Below are 15,975 nucleotides of genomic sequence, written 5' to 3'. Positions count from 1 at the left end.
GTCAGGAGAACCAAACATCTCCTTAAAGAGTTCCTTAAAATAAATTATGAGATAAAGAAATCTAAAGCCACAACATGCACATACGTACATGCGTGTCACTTTTTTTTGTATGATTATTTGAGTAACGTATGATTTGCAACTTGACGAGTGACATTAATTCTGAATTTTATTTCCATCGTTTATAGTTTTCTATAATAATCTAACTTTGCCTTTGCGCGACAAATTCGGAATTGACTTGATTAAATCATGGAGACCGTAACCAAGTCAATTTCTTCCTTTTTACACATAGTTATCACGAGTCTAATCAAAACACAAGTGAAACAACCAATCTACTACATGTTAGAGTTTTAGACGAGGGAGTCCTCAGTGTTGTATGACCTTAGACTGTCTCCAGCAGCGTCCCCTAAATTTCGTCCCCTAAAGGAATATTCTCTGTCCTTTACAAAACACTCAAAAAGATTCTGTCCTCTATATATTCTCCGTCTCCAGCAGCGTCCTCTAAATTCCGTCCCCTAAAGCTACAGTGTTAACAGATTCACATTTTCCATTTCTTTTTCATTTTTCTTTGTTTTCTTCTCATTTGACACTATATAAATGATACAAAAAAATTGTATTTATTAATTTTCAAAGCAATAAATTCGAAATATCAATAATAATTACATTGCTTGTTTTGTTGTTGTGTAATTGTTGTCGGTAACGCGCCACATAGTATAATATCGTTGTCAAAATATGTTTTCGAATGGACAAGCTTGCACCGTAAGCCAGTACTCTTCTTCGAGAAGCCATAGTCTAGCTTCCCTTGCACGACAAGCGCATGGCTTCTATCCGAAGCGTACTTCCTCTATAAATACCAAGTGAGCCTTCCATACTTCACTCAACCTTGCCTTTACAAACTCCACAACCATGAATCCCTACTTAGAAAACAATTTTCTTGTGCGCTTGATGGAAGAAATGGAAGAGGAAGAAGAAGAGTTGCAGTTGGCGAGACACATGGTCAATAGGAGGCGACGTGCGCGCAATGAGCGTCGTCATGGTGGTTCGATCCCAGGGCGTGTTAGGATTCATCGTGATCACATGAGCGGCGATGCAAGAATCCGAGTGGACTACTTTGGAGCGAACCCGGTGTACACGGATGCTCAATTTCGTAGGAGGTATTTACAATTAACACATTCTTTTTACCATGTACAAAACTTCATGACCCCTATTATGACACATGAATTCTATGGTAGGTTCCGCATGCGTCGCCATGTCTTTGAGCGCCTTGTTGATGTTGTGCAACAAGTGGATCCTTATTTTATTCAGCGTCCAAATTGTGCGGGTGAGATTGGTCTTTCTGCTCTACAGAAAGTTGTTGCTGTTGTTCGAATCCTTGCTTACGGTATTCCGGCTGATGCCGTTGACGAATACGTACGTATTGGGGAATCTACTGCTCATGAGGCATTGAAACACTTTTGCACGGCCGTCCAAACCGCGTTTGCTCCGTATTATCTCCGTGCACCAAATGCAGAAGATATCGCACGCCTTCTCCAAGTTGGCGAGTCACGTGGGTTTCCTGGTATGCTTGGTAGTGTTGATTGCATGCATTGGGAGTGGCGTAACTGCCCAAGTTCATGGAAGGGGATGTTTACAGGGCGTGGTAAACATCCTACCATGATCTTGGAAGCTGTTGCGTCGTATGACCTGTGGATATGGCATGCATATTTTGGTCTGCCAGGTAGTTGCAACGACATAAATGTTCTTCACCGTTCAAACCTTTTCGAAAGGCATCTGAGCGGCGACACACCTCCGGTTTCATTCACTGTGAATGGTCACACGTACAATATGGGATATTACCTAGCAGACGGGATTTACCCTGACTGGCCCGCATTTGTCAAGACAATCCGTAACCCCTACGACGTTAGAACCCAACACTTTGCAACAATTCAAGAGTCTGCTCGAAAAGATATAGAACGAGCTTTCGGTGTACTCCAGAAGAGATGGGGTGTGGTCCGTGGACCTGCATACGGTTGGAGTCCTGAACACATTGGGGACATCATGAAAACATGCATAATATTGCACAACATGATAGTAGAAGACGAAGGTCCATTGTCTTTGAACACAACCTTTGAAAACATCGGAGTGCTGGCAGACACAACTCAAGGTTCAATGGAAGAGCGCAACGACTTCGTCAATCAAAGGTACAACCAACTGAAAGACCGCAACAAATATACTCAGCTTCAGGTAGATCTGATACACCATCACTGGGCGCGACATGGATCCGGAGTTGCATAGGACGCAATGAAACAAGTTCTGTCATGGCTGTTCTTATCTATTGTCGAACTGTCTTTGTTTACTTTACATTGTTGTACTGTCTGTGTTAGTGTCATGTCTGTTCTTATCAAGTGTGTGTACTGTGTGTCTTAGTGTCGAAGTGTCGTAGTGTCTCATGCTGCTGTTTCAATTCAATAACAAGGAGTACTACTGTCATGCAACCACATGTGTGTACAAATGCTAAACAAAAACTGCACCAAGCTCACAGTTCATGAAACCAAATAGTTCAACACATATAGTAAAACATTCAGGTACAAACCATGACAAATAGTTCAACACAATAACTTGACAAATAGTTCAACACATATAGTTCAAAGACGACCTAAAAAAATCTGGTACAAACCAGATTAGGGTCTGACGACAGCAAGCTCACAGTAACAAGTCCGAGTACGCCTCATTCATAAATGACAAACAAACATATTAAGTAAGGAACCTTCACTGGCCAGATGAAGTAGACCCAGTAACCCTTGCCAGTATCTCTTGTTGCTTGGCTTCATAGTACTGGCGGAGTAGAGGGTTACATTTGCTCAAATCCATGCTTAAGATCATTATCTCCTCTTCCTTGTCCTCCTTTAGTTTCTGCCTTTCAAGCCTTAATTTCTCTAGGTTCAACTTCTTCTTTTCAAGGAGCAATTTCTGCCTCTCATTTCTATTCATTGAATCCAACTTCTTTTCCTCAGTTGTAACAGCTGTTTTGTACACTGACAGGCGCTCCAAAGAAAGATCACCCATGCGTGTCATAAACTCAGAATCTGATGAAGATGTGTCCACAGATTTAGTCCTCTTTGCCTTTTCCTTCGAAGAATCTCAACCAAGGGGCCTCTTGGATGTGAAGCTTGATGGTACAGATTCTTCTGCATCCAAATCGACAGTGTTAGAATGTGTGGGATTAGCGTTGGCTTGCTGTTGTTGTTGACCCATGTGGTTGTCCATCCATTTTGGTTGGTCCTTAAGAATGGCCCAACAGTGTAAAAAGTGGAAAGGCTTCTTCTCAATTGCTGCAAACCTAGAAGCTGCCAGTGATGTCTGCCACATATAACAAATGGTTATACAACAGGAACCTACTAACAAACCTCTAAATAGTGATGTCTGCCACATATAACAAATGGTTATACAACAGGAACCTACTAACAAACCTCTAAATAGTGATGTCAAAATGTTACATGAAAGATGTACCTTGTCTGCGTCACTGAGTCCACTAGGATTCTGTCGGAGGACTGCCATCATGTATCCAGCAAAAGTGGAACACTGTGTTTTGATAGTATCCCATCTACTCATCAAAGATTTTGTGGACCTTTCTGGCAATGTTCCTCGTCTTGAGTTGTATGCTTGAGTAATTCTACTCCAAAATCCTTGACGTTTCTGGCCTGTGTTAATAATGGGATCGCAACTAACAGCAAGCCATGCATGGCATACCCTTGTGTCCTCTTCAGCAGTGAAGTTTGCTAGCTTAGTTCTTTGAGTTGGCTTTTTAGTAACAGCTAGTGTTCTTGAGCCCTCGGGTTGCCCATCAACTGGAAATTCAGAATATTGTGTTCCGATAGGCTGCTCGTCAATCTAGCTAAGGAAGCTTCCATATTGAGACATCACCTGGTTCCAATCACTCCCCATTCTATGCAATACAGGCAGATCAAACATGATATAAATGAGCATGTAGTCATCATGTAACATGGTATAAAGTAAGGCAAACATAGTCCAACAAAACACATTAATTATTGTAGTAACTGAACCGGATTCAGTTTACATAGACCAGAACATTAAACTCCCCCAAAAGCATGATCATACCAACCAACAAGTACACTTGAACATAGACCTAAACATGCTACAATACTTGTACTGAAGTTTAACCTAGAACACTAGTATGGATATGTGTCGTCGGTTGAGTAGTCACGACCATCGTCGTAGCCCACAAGGTCTTCATAGTTAATTGGTGACTCTTCGTCTATCAGTAGCTCGTCTTCTGAACCATCTTGTATGAGAAGCTCCTCTACTGCTTCCTCTTGTTGTGGATGTTCTTTCACTTGACTCTTAGCCATATTTTCTACCTCCCACTGAGTTTGCACTGCTACGTCTTCAAGATCCTTGGCGAGGTCGTCAATCTCAACTAGTGCTCGGTTCAATTCGTCGACCAAAGGTGAGTTGAAAGGCTGGAAGGCTGATTTGACGACATCAACGATGTCACAACTACGCTTTTGAACAACTCTGAGCAGAGTAGCCAGTGCTTTACGGAGCTTTTCGTTCTCCGAATCCATGGCTACATCAAACACAGTGTGCAATTAGTTAACACCGACTACAATTTACGTAGGTTATACAAACTACTCAATCGAAGGGATTCGAAACTATGAGTACACAGTTCAAATTTGCAGATTAGGTTACCTGTTATAAATTGCATCTATGTGAACCTGTTATAAATTTGCAGATTAGGTTTCCATGGTCGCATACAAAATTAATGTTGAGTAATTTGAATCTGGACAGAACCGAACCATAGGGGACGAACAACCCCCCCAAACCCGAAATGGATCCCGCAAATCCGGTCTAAATTTAAGCATCCGGGCACAACAATAAGCCATTGATGCATGAAATTGAAGCGCATTATTTACATTGCTCAAGATCGTAAACCCTAAACATCCCGCAAACCCTAATCCAGACCACCGAATACGAACAATACAATACGGTAATGACTAAGTACTAAACAAAAAAGGATTTGTGTAGTTCGTACCTCGCTCTTCACGGATCTGGCTCGGTGGACCAAATCGAAGACGAAGACGATGGCGGCAAGGAGCTTCTCTTCCTTTTGCCGGCTGCCTTCGACGAAGTCGGCGGACGACGAAGCCTTTTGCCGATGGCGACTCTCCGGCGACGAACAGGGGGAAGCTGGCTTGGATCTTCGGTTGCGGTGGGTCGCGCGGCCTCGGTTCCAAGGGGTGCGAGCTCTACGCCGACAGACCCGCCTCCGCACGGCCGCTTCTCGCCCTCCTGCCTCGATGCCGGCGGCGAAGCGCGCCGGATCGAGGGCTCGGCCCCGGAAGATGCAGTCGCCAGCGCGGGGTAGGAATGCGCGGAAGTTTCCTGGCGGCGGCTGGTGGACGAACAGCGCGGATAGCGCACTCCCGGAGCCCTCCACATTTAGAGTGCCTGCCACATCCTCTAAAATTTAGAGGACGGTATAGAGTCCCTTGCTGGAGCCGTAGGGGACCTGACAGTCCTCTATATTTAGAGGACAGGACCCTTTACAGGGTGCTGTTGGAGACAGCCTTAGACTCCTCCATCCCTAACGTGGTGTGATGATGGCGGAGGAGAGTGGTGACTCTAAAACTTTGCTCCATCTCCATTGAAGAACTGAAGATGTGTAGCACCCCGAAAATTCAAATCTTAAAAATTTCTCAAGCTCGCTCTAAATTCAAAATAAATTTTAAATTTCGTTTCAAAATGTTTGTTTGCGAGTTGATCTCAACAAATAAAACATAGTGGTTTATATTCTCTCCAAAATCCTCCTCAAAATATTCTACAAATATTTCCCCATTGATCTCCTCAAGTTATTTCCAGAAATACTGCCCAAATATTCCACCGATGATTCTCCAAATATTTTCCTCCTGAGAAATACCTTCAGAATCATTTTTAAAGTCTCTACAAATATTTTCTTCATAACTTTCCTCATGCTCACACGTATATGTACGCCTCCGGTGTCATACAGTGAACTCTACAAGCTAATTTCACTTATACATGACTAATACATGCTTATCTCTCACTAAACCTCGCATCCTCCCACTAATCCTCGCCTCCTCCCCCTAATCCCCCCCACCTAGCCTATAAATAGAGGGGAAAGGACCTCCTCTCAAGTCACCCCAAGTCATTTCATGGCAACTCTTCCCCTACACACACTCACTCCAAGTCCCACACAAGCACACACTAGCACAAGGATCGTTCGATTGTTCTTCGATCGTTTGTCCACCTGTTCTTAATTTGTTTGTTCGTTCGTCCGATCGTTCATGGTTTGTTCGTCCGATCATTCGGTCGTTCGTCCATTCATTCGTCCAAATAATCTTTGTTTAGCCGTTATGCTGCCAAAATTCCGAGCGTTCGTTCGTCCGATCATTCGATCGTTCGTCCGTTCGTTCATAGTTCCTATTCATCGTTCATCGTTCATCGTTCGTTCATAGTTCCTATTCATCGTTCATCGTTCGTTCATAGTCCCTATTCATCGTTCATAGTTCCTATTCATCGTTCGTTCATAGTCCCTATTCATCGTTCACCGTTCGTTCATAGTCCCTATTCATCGTTCGTCCATAGTCCCTATTCATCGTTCATAGTCACTATTCATCGTTCATTGTTCGTTCATACGACTATTCACCATTACTATTTATCGATGATATTTATCGTTACTATTTCATTGTCACTATTCATCGTTACTATTTATTGTTACTATTCATCGATCATCCGATCACCCCAAATTTCAACTGCTCATCCATCATGCTGTCCAGCTCGCCTAAGACCTGCCAGACCAATATTCCAGTCATACGAACTCTGGTGACTGTGATTTTCCTTCCAGTAAGAACTTCCCATCTAGTCACCCATCACAAATTTATCCAAGTTGAGCACGCTTAACTTTGGGATTCTTTCGAGCCAGGCTTCCAAACTCAGATTCCAATAATTCTTGTTTCTAAATTTTTATCAAATTATTCCCTATCCAACCATGTCATCCCTTGAGCATGGTTCATATTTCAGAAAACTCCCAAAATACTCTTGTCCCATATTCTGCCTATAATTTCCCTGTTCAGACTAAGTCAGATGATTCACTCGTCACTATTTTCACCAACAGTGAACTCTACTGTACTACACCACATACACCCAGCTATAAATAGACCCAGCTACCCTCTCCCTCTCAACACCCTCAGCCAAGGCAAACCCCCACCCACTCAGTTACTCCGCTCTGCCGGCTACGAGCATAATGTCGCTTTGCCTCCAATCCACCCTTCTGATAAGCATTTCCACTCCACCACCAGTAATATCACAACACCACATGACACAAAATCTGCTCAAGACTCTACACATTCATATATCGTCATTCTGACCACTATACTAAATATTTGTTGATATACTTGTTGGTTTGTATGTTTGCTTGTTCATGTTGCATAGTTATCAGAGCATTCGTGTCGTCTTGTGAAGGCCAGATCTGCAAGTCTACGCCAGACGGTGGAGCCAGAAGCCAGTTCCGCGAGCTCTCACCCTTTCGCCGGTTAAGCACGGCAAGCTCACTGGATCCCTTTGATGCATAAATTACCTATGCCTTTTCAACCACAACCCTCAGCCTGTTATTTTATGCATGATATGATTTTGAGACAAGTTATTATGGCCACCCAGCCTTGGAACTTTGCCGCAATTAATCTTTATACTTCTTGACATATTTGTTACAAATGATTTGAGAAAAGGTGTGAGTTTTCAAAAGAAAATGTTTTTCAAAATGGGTATGATGAAGGGTTGTCACCCTTATCACCCTTGAGTGGGATGATCAGGGACTCCCTGGTTTAGGGGAGGGCCTAAGGTGATGGCTTAGTTGGTTTAGGTGTGAGCATGAAGGATTGTCCCTCTCGCCTAAGGATCGATTTGTCATCACTCCTTACCTATACTCTTATCAAGTACAACCACTCAAGATTGTATGGGCGCTCGCTCAATCTGAACTAGTACGGTCCGAACCCTAGGGTTATGATGGTTGGGGAGCACTGAGAGGATAAGGAAGGGGAATGTTTTGTCTGGTTTGGGCATGGTGGTGGCCTTGTTCCTTCCGATATAATCGCTAAAGTAAGGACGTGTAAGGAAAGAGAGAGATTCGGCATTCGGATCTCACGACGGTGAGATTGCAGAAACTAGACTAGTGGATAAAGTGTACACCTCTGCGTAGAGTTAAAAACCTATTCGAATAGTCCACGTCCACGCATATGCATGAGTCATGGCATGGATTTGACAATTAGTGTTTTGTTTTCCAAAAATGCTTTTGAAAAGTGGTTTTAAAAGGTCCGGCGGTTGAGCCGTGAGCTATGGTGGACGGGAAGTCTAGTAGCTGTTTTTGAAAATGAAAACCAGTGGGAAACTACCGAGATACCTAGATCGTTTAGTCCAGGGGATTTTGTTCTATATTAAAAAACTTCCTGCTCCTTTGGGAGAGGACGCGCTTTGAAAAATATAAAATGTTTTACAAAATAACCCTGCATCAAATATTGCTATTTCTGCAAATTATCCTGAGCTCCACATATTCCATGCATTATATCTGATTTTCCCATTCCGCGGGTGAAGGTGGGCTGCTGAGTACGTAAGTACTCACCCTTGCTTATTTGTTGTTTTTCAGAGAAGGAGATTGCTGATCAGGTAAGAGTTACGCCTGTTCCCAACCTTGCATGTGGCTATTGGACCGCTGATTTGCTTCGCTGCGTATATCGGGCTGCTTCAGCCCCACTCTGATGATATGTCCCGAGTTGTGAACCAACTCTTAAAGTTGATCACCACCTTTATAGGTTTGTCCTGTTTAAGCAGATCTGGAATCATCTGATGTGTAAATGTGTTTACTAGCCTCCTGGGACTAGTAATTGTATCACATTTGAGCCCCAGAGGATTGGGGCGCTTCAAGGTGGTTAGAGCGAATCAGGTTTTTGACACGAATCACACAACTGCTTGTTGAGTTGACCTACACTACGATATCCATGGACTTCAATGATATCACGAATTCATCTTTGATTTGGGTAGAGAAATATACACTCTAAGTAATGATGAGTTCCTTGTTCATGTTTTTGTTAGATGCATTTAAGATAGATATAATCTATTATATGGACACGATATTATTTGCTACATATGGTTTATCCATTGTTCACGTAGTAATTGGTTTAGGAATTTATTTAGTATTGAAGTGCACAGTTATCTAACAATCTAACAACCTAATAGACACTTTAAGATGGGTACTATCTTTGTTGGTGTGATGAAACCTAGGAAGTTCAATGGATCAAACTTAAAAAGATGGTCCACAAAACTTGATTCTCACTGCCACAAACAAGTATTGGGTTGCTAAGCCTTGTGAAGGTTGTCTAACTATTGAACAGGCAGAATTCGACAAGGATAATGTTATACGAGTAAGGCACATCTCGAGTGTGTTATCTAAAAAGCTCTATGAATGTACATAAAAATAAAGAGTGTAGAAGAGCTTATGGGAGCCATCAAACATAAGTGACAGTACCTCCAATGCTAGACACAAGTCGTATGTCACTGAGTGTTGTCATGACTGCAAGATGGATGGCAAACCGCTATGTGGTTGAGCAATCACATGAGATACAACTTATTATTGGTAACCTTTAGCAACTTGGGTGTATCTTGCTCGGTCCATTTAAGGCAGAGCATCATTGCCAAATTACCTCCAACTTGAGGGATTCCACCGCAACTTTAAAACACAAGAGGAAAACATATATGTTGAGAATCTATTAGCTTCTCTTGATGTTGAAAAAAGGTTCAGATAAAGGATGGTGCATCCAAGGTACATGAGACACAATCATGCTAATGACATACAACAAGTTGGAAAAGAGAAGGGAAAACCAAAGGTTGCATAGGCCACCAACTTTGAGAAGATAAACATGGAAGATATCATATGCTATGTCTATAGCAAAACTAGACACTTCATCAAGAAATTCCATGACAGGAACGTAGCAAGAAGAGTCAGCAAGGGCAGAATAATTTTGTCAACATGGTTTGTGAGTGATGCTAGAACAATATGACCACAAGAGGTGCCTCCATTTTGGTGGGGAACTGAAAGCTCTCTTGTGGGTTTTGGTGTTTAGAAGACAACCCAATTAAAGGACTAACAAGTGTGCTAAGTGTTGAACAGGTGCTTAATGCAAAGCTAACAGGGTTCAACACAAATGAACAAGTGTGATGGTCCAAAGACTAGATTATCTATAGATAATGGACATCACAAGTAAGATGGACATTGCTTAAGTGAGACTCGATGCGCGTAACTCAGAGACAACCGATCAAGCCAAGGATGGAGGCAAGAAGAGCTTCGCGGTACCGAGTGCACGGGAGAAGGTTAAGGAGACCAAGAACCCAAAGCCAGGGTGAAGAAGAAGACTTGCAAAGTCAAGGTTGATCGAATTAAGAAGAGTTATGGTGCATCAAGGATCACTACAAAGGACATGACTTACAACCAATGAGACAACATCTATAGTTATGTGGTGTAAGTCATAAGGCTCAAGATCAAGCTCGGGAAGTGAACAAGGGGGTTGGAGCTCAGATATGTCAATCTAGATCAAGTCAAGTTGACTTGATGGTTTAGAGTCCAACATCGACCTCAAACATGCCAAATTGGGTAAAATGATGAAAAAGGTTAAGTATGTAAGGTTTGAGTGTTCGACCATTTTGCATACACCTCTTACTACAAGTCTGGTGCCTTGGTTTGCTCTCTAACTCTTTCTGTAGAGAAAGTGTGATTCTAATCTCTACTTGAGGAGAAACAGAAAAGCTAGGAGAAGAACAAGAAAGAGGTAAGTTTCTAGGACTAAATCAATTGGATTATACTCTAAATGTGTTTGTTTAAGTCTCAGGAAAATCCTCCCAAAAGCTGAAGTCAAACAGAGAAAGAATGGAGGAAAAAACACTTAGTGTGTTGTTGGCTGGTGCACAGGACAATGAATAGTGACCTATCCGGTGCACAGGCCAGTGAATAGTAACTCTGTCCGGTGCACCGACCAATGAATAGTGACCTGTCCGGTGCACCAACGGCTAGCTCTTCCAGAGAAGGAAACTGTCAATCAGATCAATTACTGTTCACTGACCGGTGTGCCACCGGACAGTCCGGTGCACCCGCAAACAGGGAAGGCTGGGAGCTTCCAAATGAAGCTCCAACGGCTCCTAGGCCCTTTGGGACTATAAAAGGGACCCCTAGGCGCCTCCAACAAGTACGCAAGTGCAGCCAACAAGTCCATACATCATTTGGATCAATTCTTTCTCTCCCTCTCTTGTGTATCTCTCTAGTTTGTGTAGAGGCGAAGTTATAAGCCTTTAGAGAGAGGGGAAGTGTTGCTGAGAGCTAGAGCAAAATCTTGGGCGCATCGTTACTGTGCCGGAGTGCTGTCGAGAAGATTGTAAGCAGCCACGACATCGTTGTAACTGATATCAATATAGTGGAAGGCTCTATCTATCGCACTGACAGATCCGAGCAAACAGAGGAAGGAGTTGAAATAGACTCCAAGCCAAGGTGTGACTAACTCCAACGAGGATTAGGCAAGCATTTCAGGCTTAGCCGAACCTTGGGATAAATCCATGTGTCTGTGTGCTCTGCTCTGTGCTGTATGCTGTTTCTCTATCTTATTTTCTATTTATACTTGCACTTCAATACTTATATGTAGTACAAGCTGTCTTCGAAGTGTAGGGTATTCTAAGACAGGAACTTCAATTTTGCTGCAACCTACTCGAAGGGTCTTTCATTCCACTGTGATCCAGCCTTCGAGTAGAGTAAGGATTTCCAGTTATAAAGTGATAATTATTATTCGCCTATTCACCCCCCTCTCGGCGACATCTAGATCCTGTTCCCGGGCATAGGGAACTTTCAGGAACAACTCACATGTTTGGGGGAATACTATACGACTATAGAACATGCAACATGAGCGAACAATAAAACAAGAATCTCGTTAGCAGTTCTGTCGGGGACCATAATTAGGGGTACCCTCAAGACGCCTAATTCTCAGCTGGTAACCCCCATCAGCATAAAGCTGCAGAGGCCTGATGGGTGCGATTAAGTCAGGGATCAGTCCATACGAGCGACTCGATCACGCCTCGCCCGAGCCTAGCCTCGGGCAAGGGCAGCTGACCCCGAAGGGGTTTCCGTCTCGCCCGAGGCCCCCCTTCAACGGTGGACACATCTCCGGCTTGCCTGAGGCCTTGCCTTCGCTGAGAAGCAACCCTGACTGAATCGCCGCACCGACCGACCAAGTCGCAGGAGCATTTAACGCAAAGGAAACCAGGCCCTGCCAAAGGCACCATAGGAAACTCCGCTCCGCCCGACCAAGGGCTCGGACTCGGGCTAAGCCCCGGAAGACGGCGAACTCCGCTCCGCCCAACCCAGGGCTCGGACTCGGGCTAAGCCCCGGAAGACGGCGAACTCCGCTCCGCCCGACCCAGGGCTCGGACTCGGGCTAAGCCCCGGAAGACGGCGAACTCCGCTCCGCCCGACCCAGGGCTCGGACTCGGGCTAAGCCCCGGAAGACGGCGAACTCCGCTCCGCCCGACCAAGGGCTCGGACTCGGGCTAAGCCCCGGAAGACGACGAACTCCGCCTCGCCCGACCCAGGGGCTCGGACCCGGCCTCTGCTGACGAACTCCGCCTCGCCCGACCCAGGGGCTCGGACTCGGCCTCTGCTGACGACCTCCGCCTCGCCCGACCCAGGGGCTCGGACTCGGCCTCTGCTGACGACCTCCGCCTCGCCCGACCCAGGGGCTCGGACTCGGCCTCTGCTGACGACCTCCGCCTCGCCCGACCCAGGGGCTCGGACTCGGCCTCTGCTGACGACCTCCGCCTCGCCCGACCCAGGGGCTCGGACTCGGCCACAGCCATGGAAGACAGACTCGACCCCGGCTTCGGAGGAGCCTCCACGTCGCCCAACCTAGGGCACAGGCCAGCCACGTCGACAGGAAGCGCCATCATCACCCTACCCCGAGCCGACTCGGGTCGTGGAGAACAAGACCTGTGTCCCATCTGGCTGGCTCCGCCAGATAGGCAATGATGGCGCCCCGCTAGCCCCGTGACGACGATGGCTCTCAGCTCTCTTACGGAAGCAGGGCGACGTCAGCAAGGACACAACCGTTCCAACAGCTGTCCCTCCGTTAGGCTCCGTTGCTCCTCCGACAGCCACGACATCACGCCAGCAGGGTGCCAAGATCTCTCCGGCTGCCACATTGGCATGTACCTAGGGCACTAGCTCTCCCCCCGCTAGACACGTAGCACTCCGCTACACCCCCATTGTACACCTGGATCCACTCCTTACGCCTATAAAAGGAAGGACCAGAGCCCTCTTAGAGAAGGTTGGCCGCGCGGGGACGAGGACGGGGACAGGCGCTCTCTTGGGGCCGCTCGCTTCCCTCACCCGCGTGGACGCTTGTAACCCCCTACTGCAAGCGCACCCGACCTGGGCGCGGGACGAACACGAAGGCCGCGGGATTCCCACCTCTCTCTCGCCGGACTCCGGCCTCCTCGCTCCTTTCCCCCCTTCACGCTCACCCACGCACTCGACCCATCTGGGCTGGGGCACGCAGCACACTCACTCGTCGGCTTAGGGACCCCCCGGTCTCGAAACGCCGATAGTTGGCGCGCCAGGTAGGGGCCCGCTGCGTGTTGACGAGCAGCTTCCCGTCAAGCTCCAGATGGGCAGTCTCCAACTGAAAGGGAATTAGGCTTACACCTAGTTCCTATATAATTTTGGTGGTTGAATTGCCCAACACAAATCTTTGGACTAACTAGTTTGCCCAAGTGTATAGAGTATACAGGTGTAAAAGGTTCACACTCAGCCAATAAAAAGACCAAGTTTTGGATTCAACAAAGGAGCAAAGGGGCAACCGAAGGCACCCCTGGTCTGGCGCACCAGACTGTCCGGTGCGCCACCGGACATGTCCGGTGCACCAGGGGGACTCAGACTCCAACTCGCTACCTTCGGGAATTTCCAGAGGCACTCGCGCTATAATTCACCGGACTGTCCGGTGTACACCAGACAGTGTCCGGTGCGCCAAGGGAGGTCGGCCTCAGGAACTCGCCAGCTTCGGGAAACGCCAACGGCTAGTCCACTATAATTCACCGGACTGTCCGGTGTGCACCGGACTGTCCGGTGCGACTCCGGAGCAACGGCTATCTCCGCGCCAACGGCTCTCTGCCGCGCAATAAATGCGCGCTCTGCGCGCGCAGATGGCAGGCGTGCCCATACTGGCACACCGGACAAGGAACAGTACCTGTCCGGTGTGCACCGGACACCCAGGCGGGCCCACAAGTCAGAAGCTCCAACGGTCAGAATCCAACGGCAGTGATGACGTGGTAGGGGGCACCGGACTGTCCGGTGTGCACCGGACTGTCCGGTGCGCCATCGAGCAGACAGCCTCCCAACGGCCACTTTTGGTGGTTGGGGCTATAAATACCCCAACCACCCCACCATTCATTGCATCCAAGTTTTTCCACTTCTCAACCACTTACAAGAGCTAGGCATTCAATTCTAGACACATTCAAAGAGATCAAATCCTCTCCAATTCCACACAAGGCTTTAGTGATTAGCGAGAGAGATTTGCCGTGTTCTTTTGAGCTCTTGCGCTTGGATTGCTTCTTTTCTTTCTCACTTGTTCTTGTGATCAAAACTCCATTGTAATCAAGGCAAGAGGCACCAATTGTGTGGTGGCCCTTGCGGGGAAGTTTTGTTCCCGGCTTTGATTTGAGAAGAGAAGCTCACTCGGTCCGAGGGACCGTTTGAGAGAGGGAAGGGTTGAAAGAGACCCGGCCTTTGTGGCCTCCTCAACGGGGAGTAGGTTTGAGAGAACCGAACCTCGGTAAAACAAATCCGTGTGTCACACTTCATTATTTGCTCGCGATTTGTTTTGCGCCCTCTCTCGCGGACTTGTTTATATTTCTAACGCTAACCCGGCTTGTAGTTGTGTTTATATTTGTAAATTTCAGTTTCGCCCTATTCACCCCCCCTCTAGGCGACTTTCAATTGGTATCAGAGCCCGGTGCTTCATTAGAGCCTAACCGCTCGAAGTGATGTCGGGAGATCACGCCAAGAAGGAGATGGAGACCGGCGAAAAGCCCACTACAAGCCACGGGAGCACTTCAACGGAAGAGTCCCGCACCAAGAGGAAGGAGAAAAAGAAGGACTCCTCCAAACGGAAGGAGAAAAAGTCTTCCTCTTCTCACCACAAAGAGAAGAAGGAGAAATCTTCTTCCCACAAGCCGCATCGGAAAGGCGACAAGCACAAGAGGATGAGGAAAGTGGTCTACTACGAGACCGACACTTCATCAACATCGACCTCCGACTCCGATGCGCCCTCCGTCACTTCTAAGCGCCAAGAGCGCAAGAAGTATAGTAAGATCCCCCTACACTACCCTCGCATTTCCAAACATACACCTTTACTTTCCGTCCCATTAGGCAAACCACCAACTTTTGATGGTGAAGATTACGCTAGGTGGAGCGATTTAATGCGATTTCATCTAACCTCGCTCCACAAAAGCATATGGGATGTTGTTGAGTTTGGTGCACAGGTACCGTCAGTAGGGGATGAGGACTATGATGAGGATGAGGTGGCCCAAATCGAGCACTTCAACTCTCAAGCAACAACAATACTCCTCGCCTCTCTAAGTAGAGAGGAGTATAACAAAGTACAAGGGTTGAAGAGCGCCAAGGAGATTTGGGATGTGCTCAAAACCGCGCACGAGGGAGACGAGCTCACCAAGATCACCAAGCGGGAAACGATCGAGGGGGAGCTCGGTCGGTTCCGGCTTCGCAAAGGGGAGGAGCCACAACACATGTACAACCGGCTCAAGACCTTGGTGAATCAAGTGCGCAACCTCGGGAGCGTAAAATGGGATGACCACGAGATGGTTAAGGTTATTCTAAGATCTCTTATTTTCCTTAACCCTACTCAAGTTCAATTAATCCGT

At 46.5% G+C, this 15,975-nt stretch overlaps 1 protein-coding gene and 1 long non-coding RNA gene across 2 annotated transcripts; one reads left to right on the top strand and one right to left on the bottom strand.

The window, feature by feature from the left end:
- Nucleotides 1–385: 385 nt before the first annotated feature.
- On the top strand, nucleotides 386–2,471 carry LOC103631728 (protein ALP1-like). Its single transcript, XM_008652883.4, has 2 exons — nucleotides 386–1,151; nucleotides 1,230–2,471. The coding sequence occupies exons 1-2, from the start codon at nucleotides 904–906 to the stop codon at nucleotides 2,269–2,271; spliced, it is 1,290 nt and encodes a 429-aa protein (XP_008651105.3). The 5' UTR covers nucleotides 386–903; the 3' UTR covers nucleotides 2,272–2,471.
- Nucleotides 2,472–2,502: 31 nt separating this feature from the next.
- LOC118473382 (uncharacterized) lies at nucleotides 2,503–4,575 on the bottom strand. The gene is made up of 2 exons (XR_004852741.1): nucleotides 3,487–4,575; nucleotides 2,503–3,336 (listed from the first exon to the last, which is right to left on the bottom strand). It is a non-coding gene; the product is annotated as an uncharacterized lncRNA (long non-coding RNA).
- Nucleotides 4,576–15,975: the final 11,400 nt, after the last annotated feature.

This window comes from Zea mays, chromosome 1, assembly GCF_902167145.1.
Source record: "Zea mays cultivar B73 chromosome 1, Zm-B73-REFERENCE-NAM-5.0, whole genome shotgun sequence".
Lineage (NCBI taxonomy): Eukaryota > Viridiplantae > Streptophyta > Magnoliopsida > Poales > Poaceae > Zea > Zea mays.
Note: the sequence above shows the minus strand (reverse complement) of the source record. Positions and strands in the feature narration are given on the sequence as shown.

What these genes read in the sequence shown, in the direction of transcription:
- LOC103631728 (XM_008652883.4), top strand. Translation starts at nt 904, where the DNA reads ATGAATCCCTACTTAGAAAACAATTTTCTTGTGCGCTTGATGGAAGAA. An exon ending in GATGCTCAATTTCGTAGGAG is followed by an intron (nt 1,152 to 1,229) that starts GTATTTACAATT and finishes ATTCTATGGTAG; the next exon opens with GTTCCGCATGCGTCGCCATG.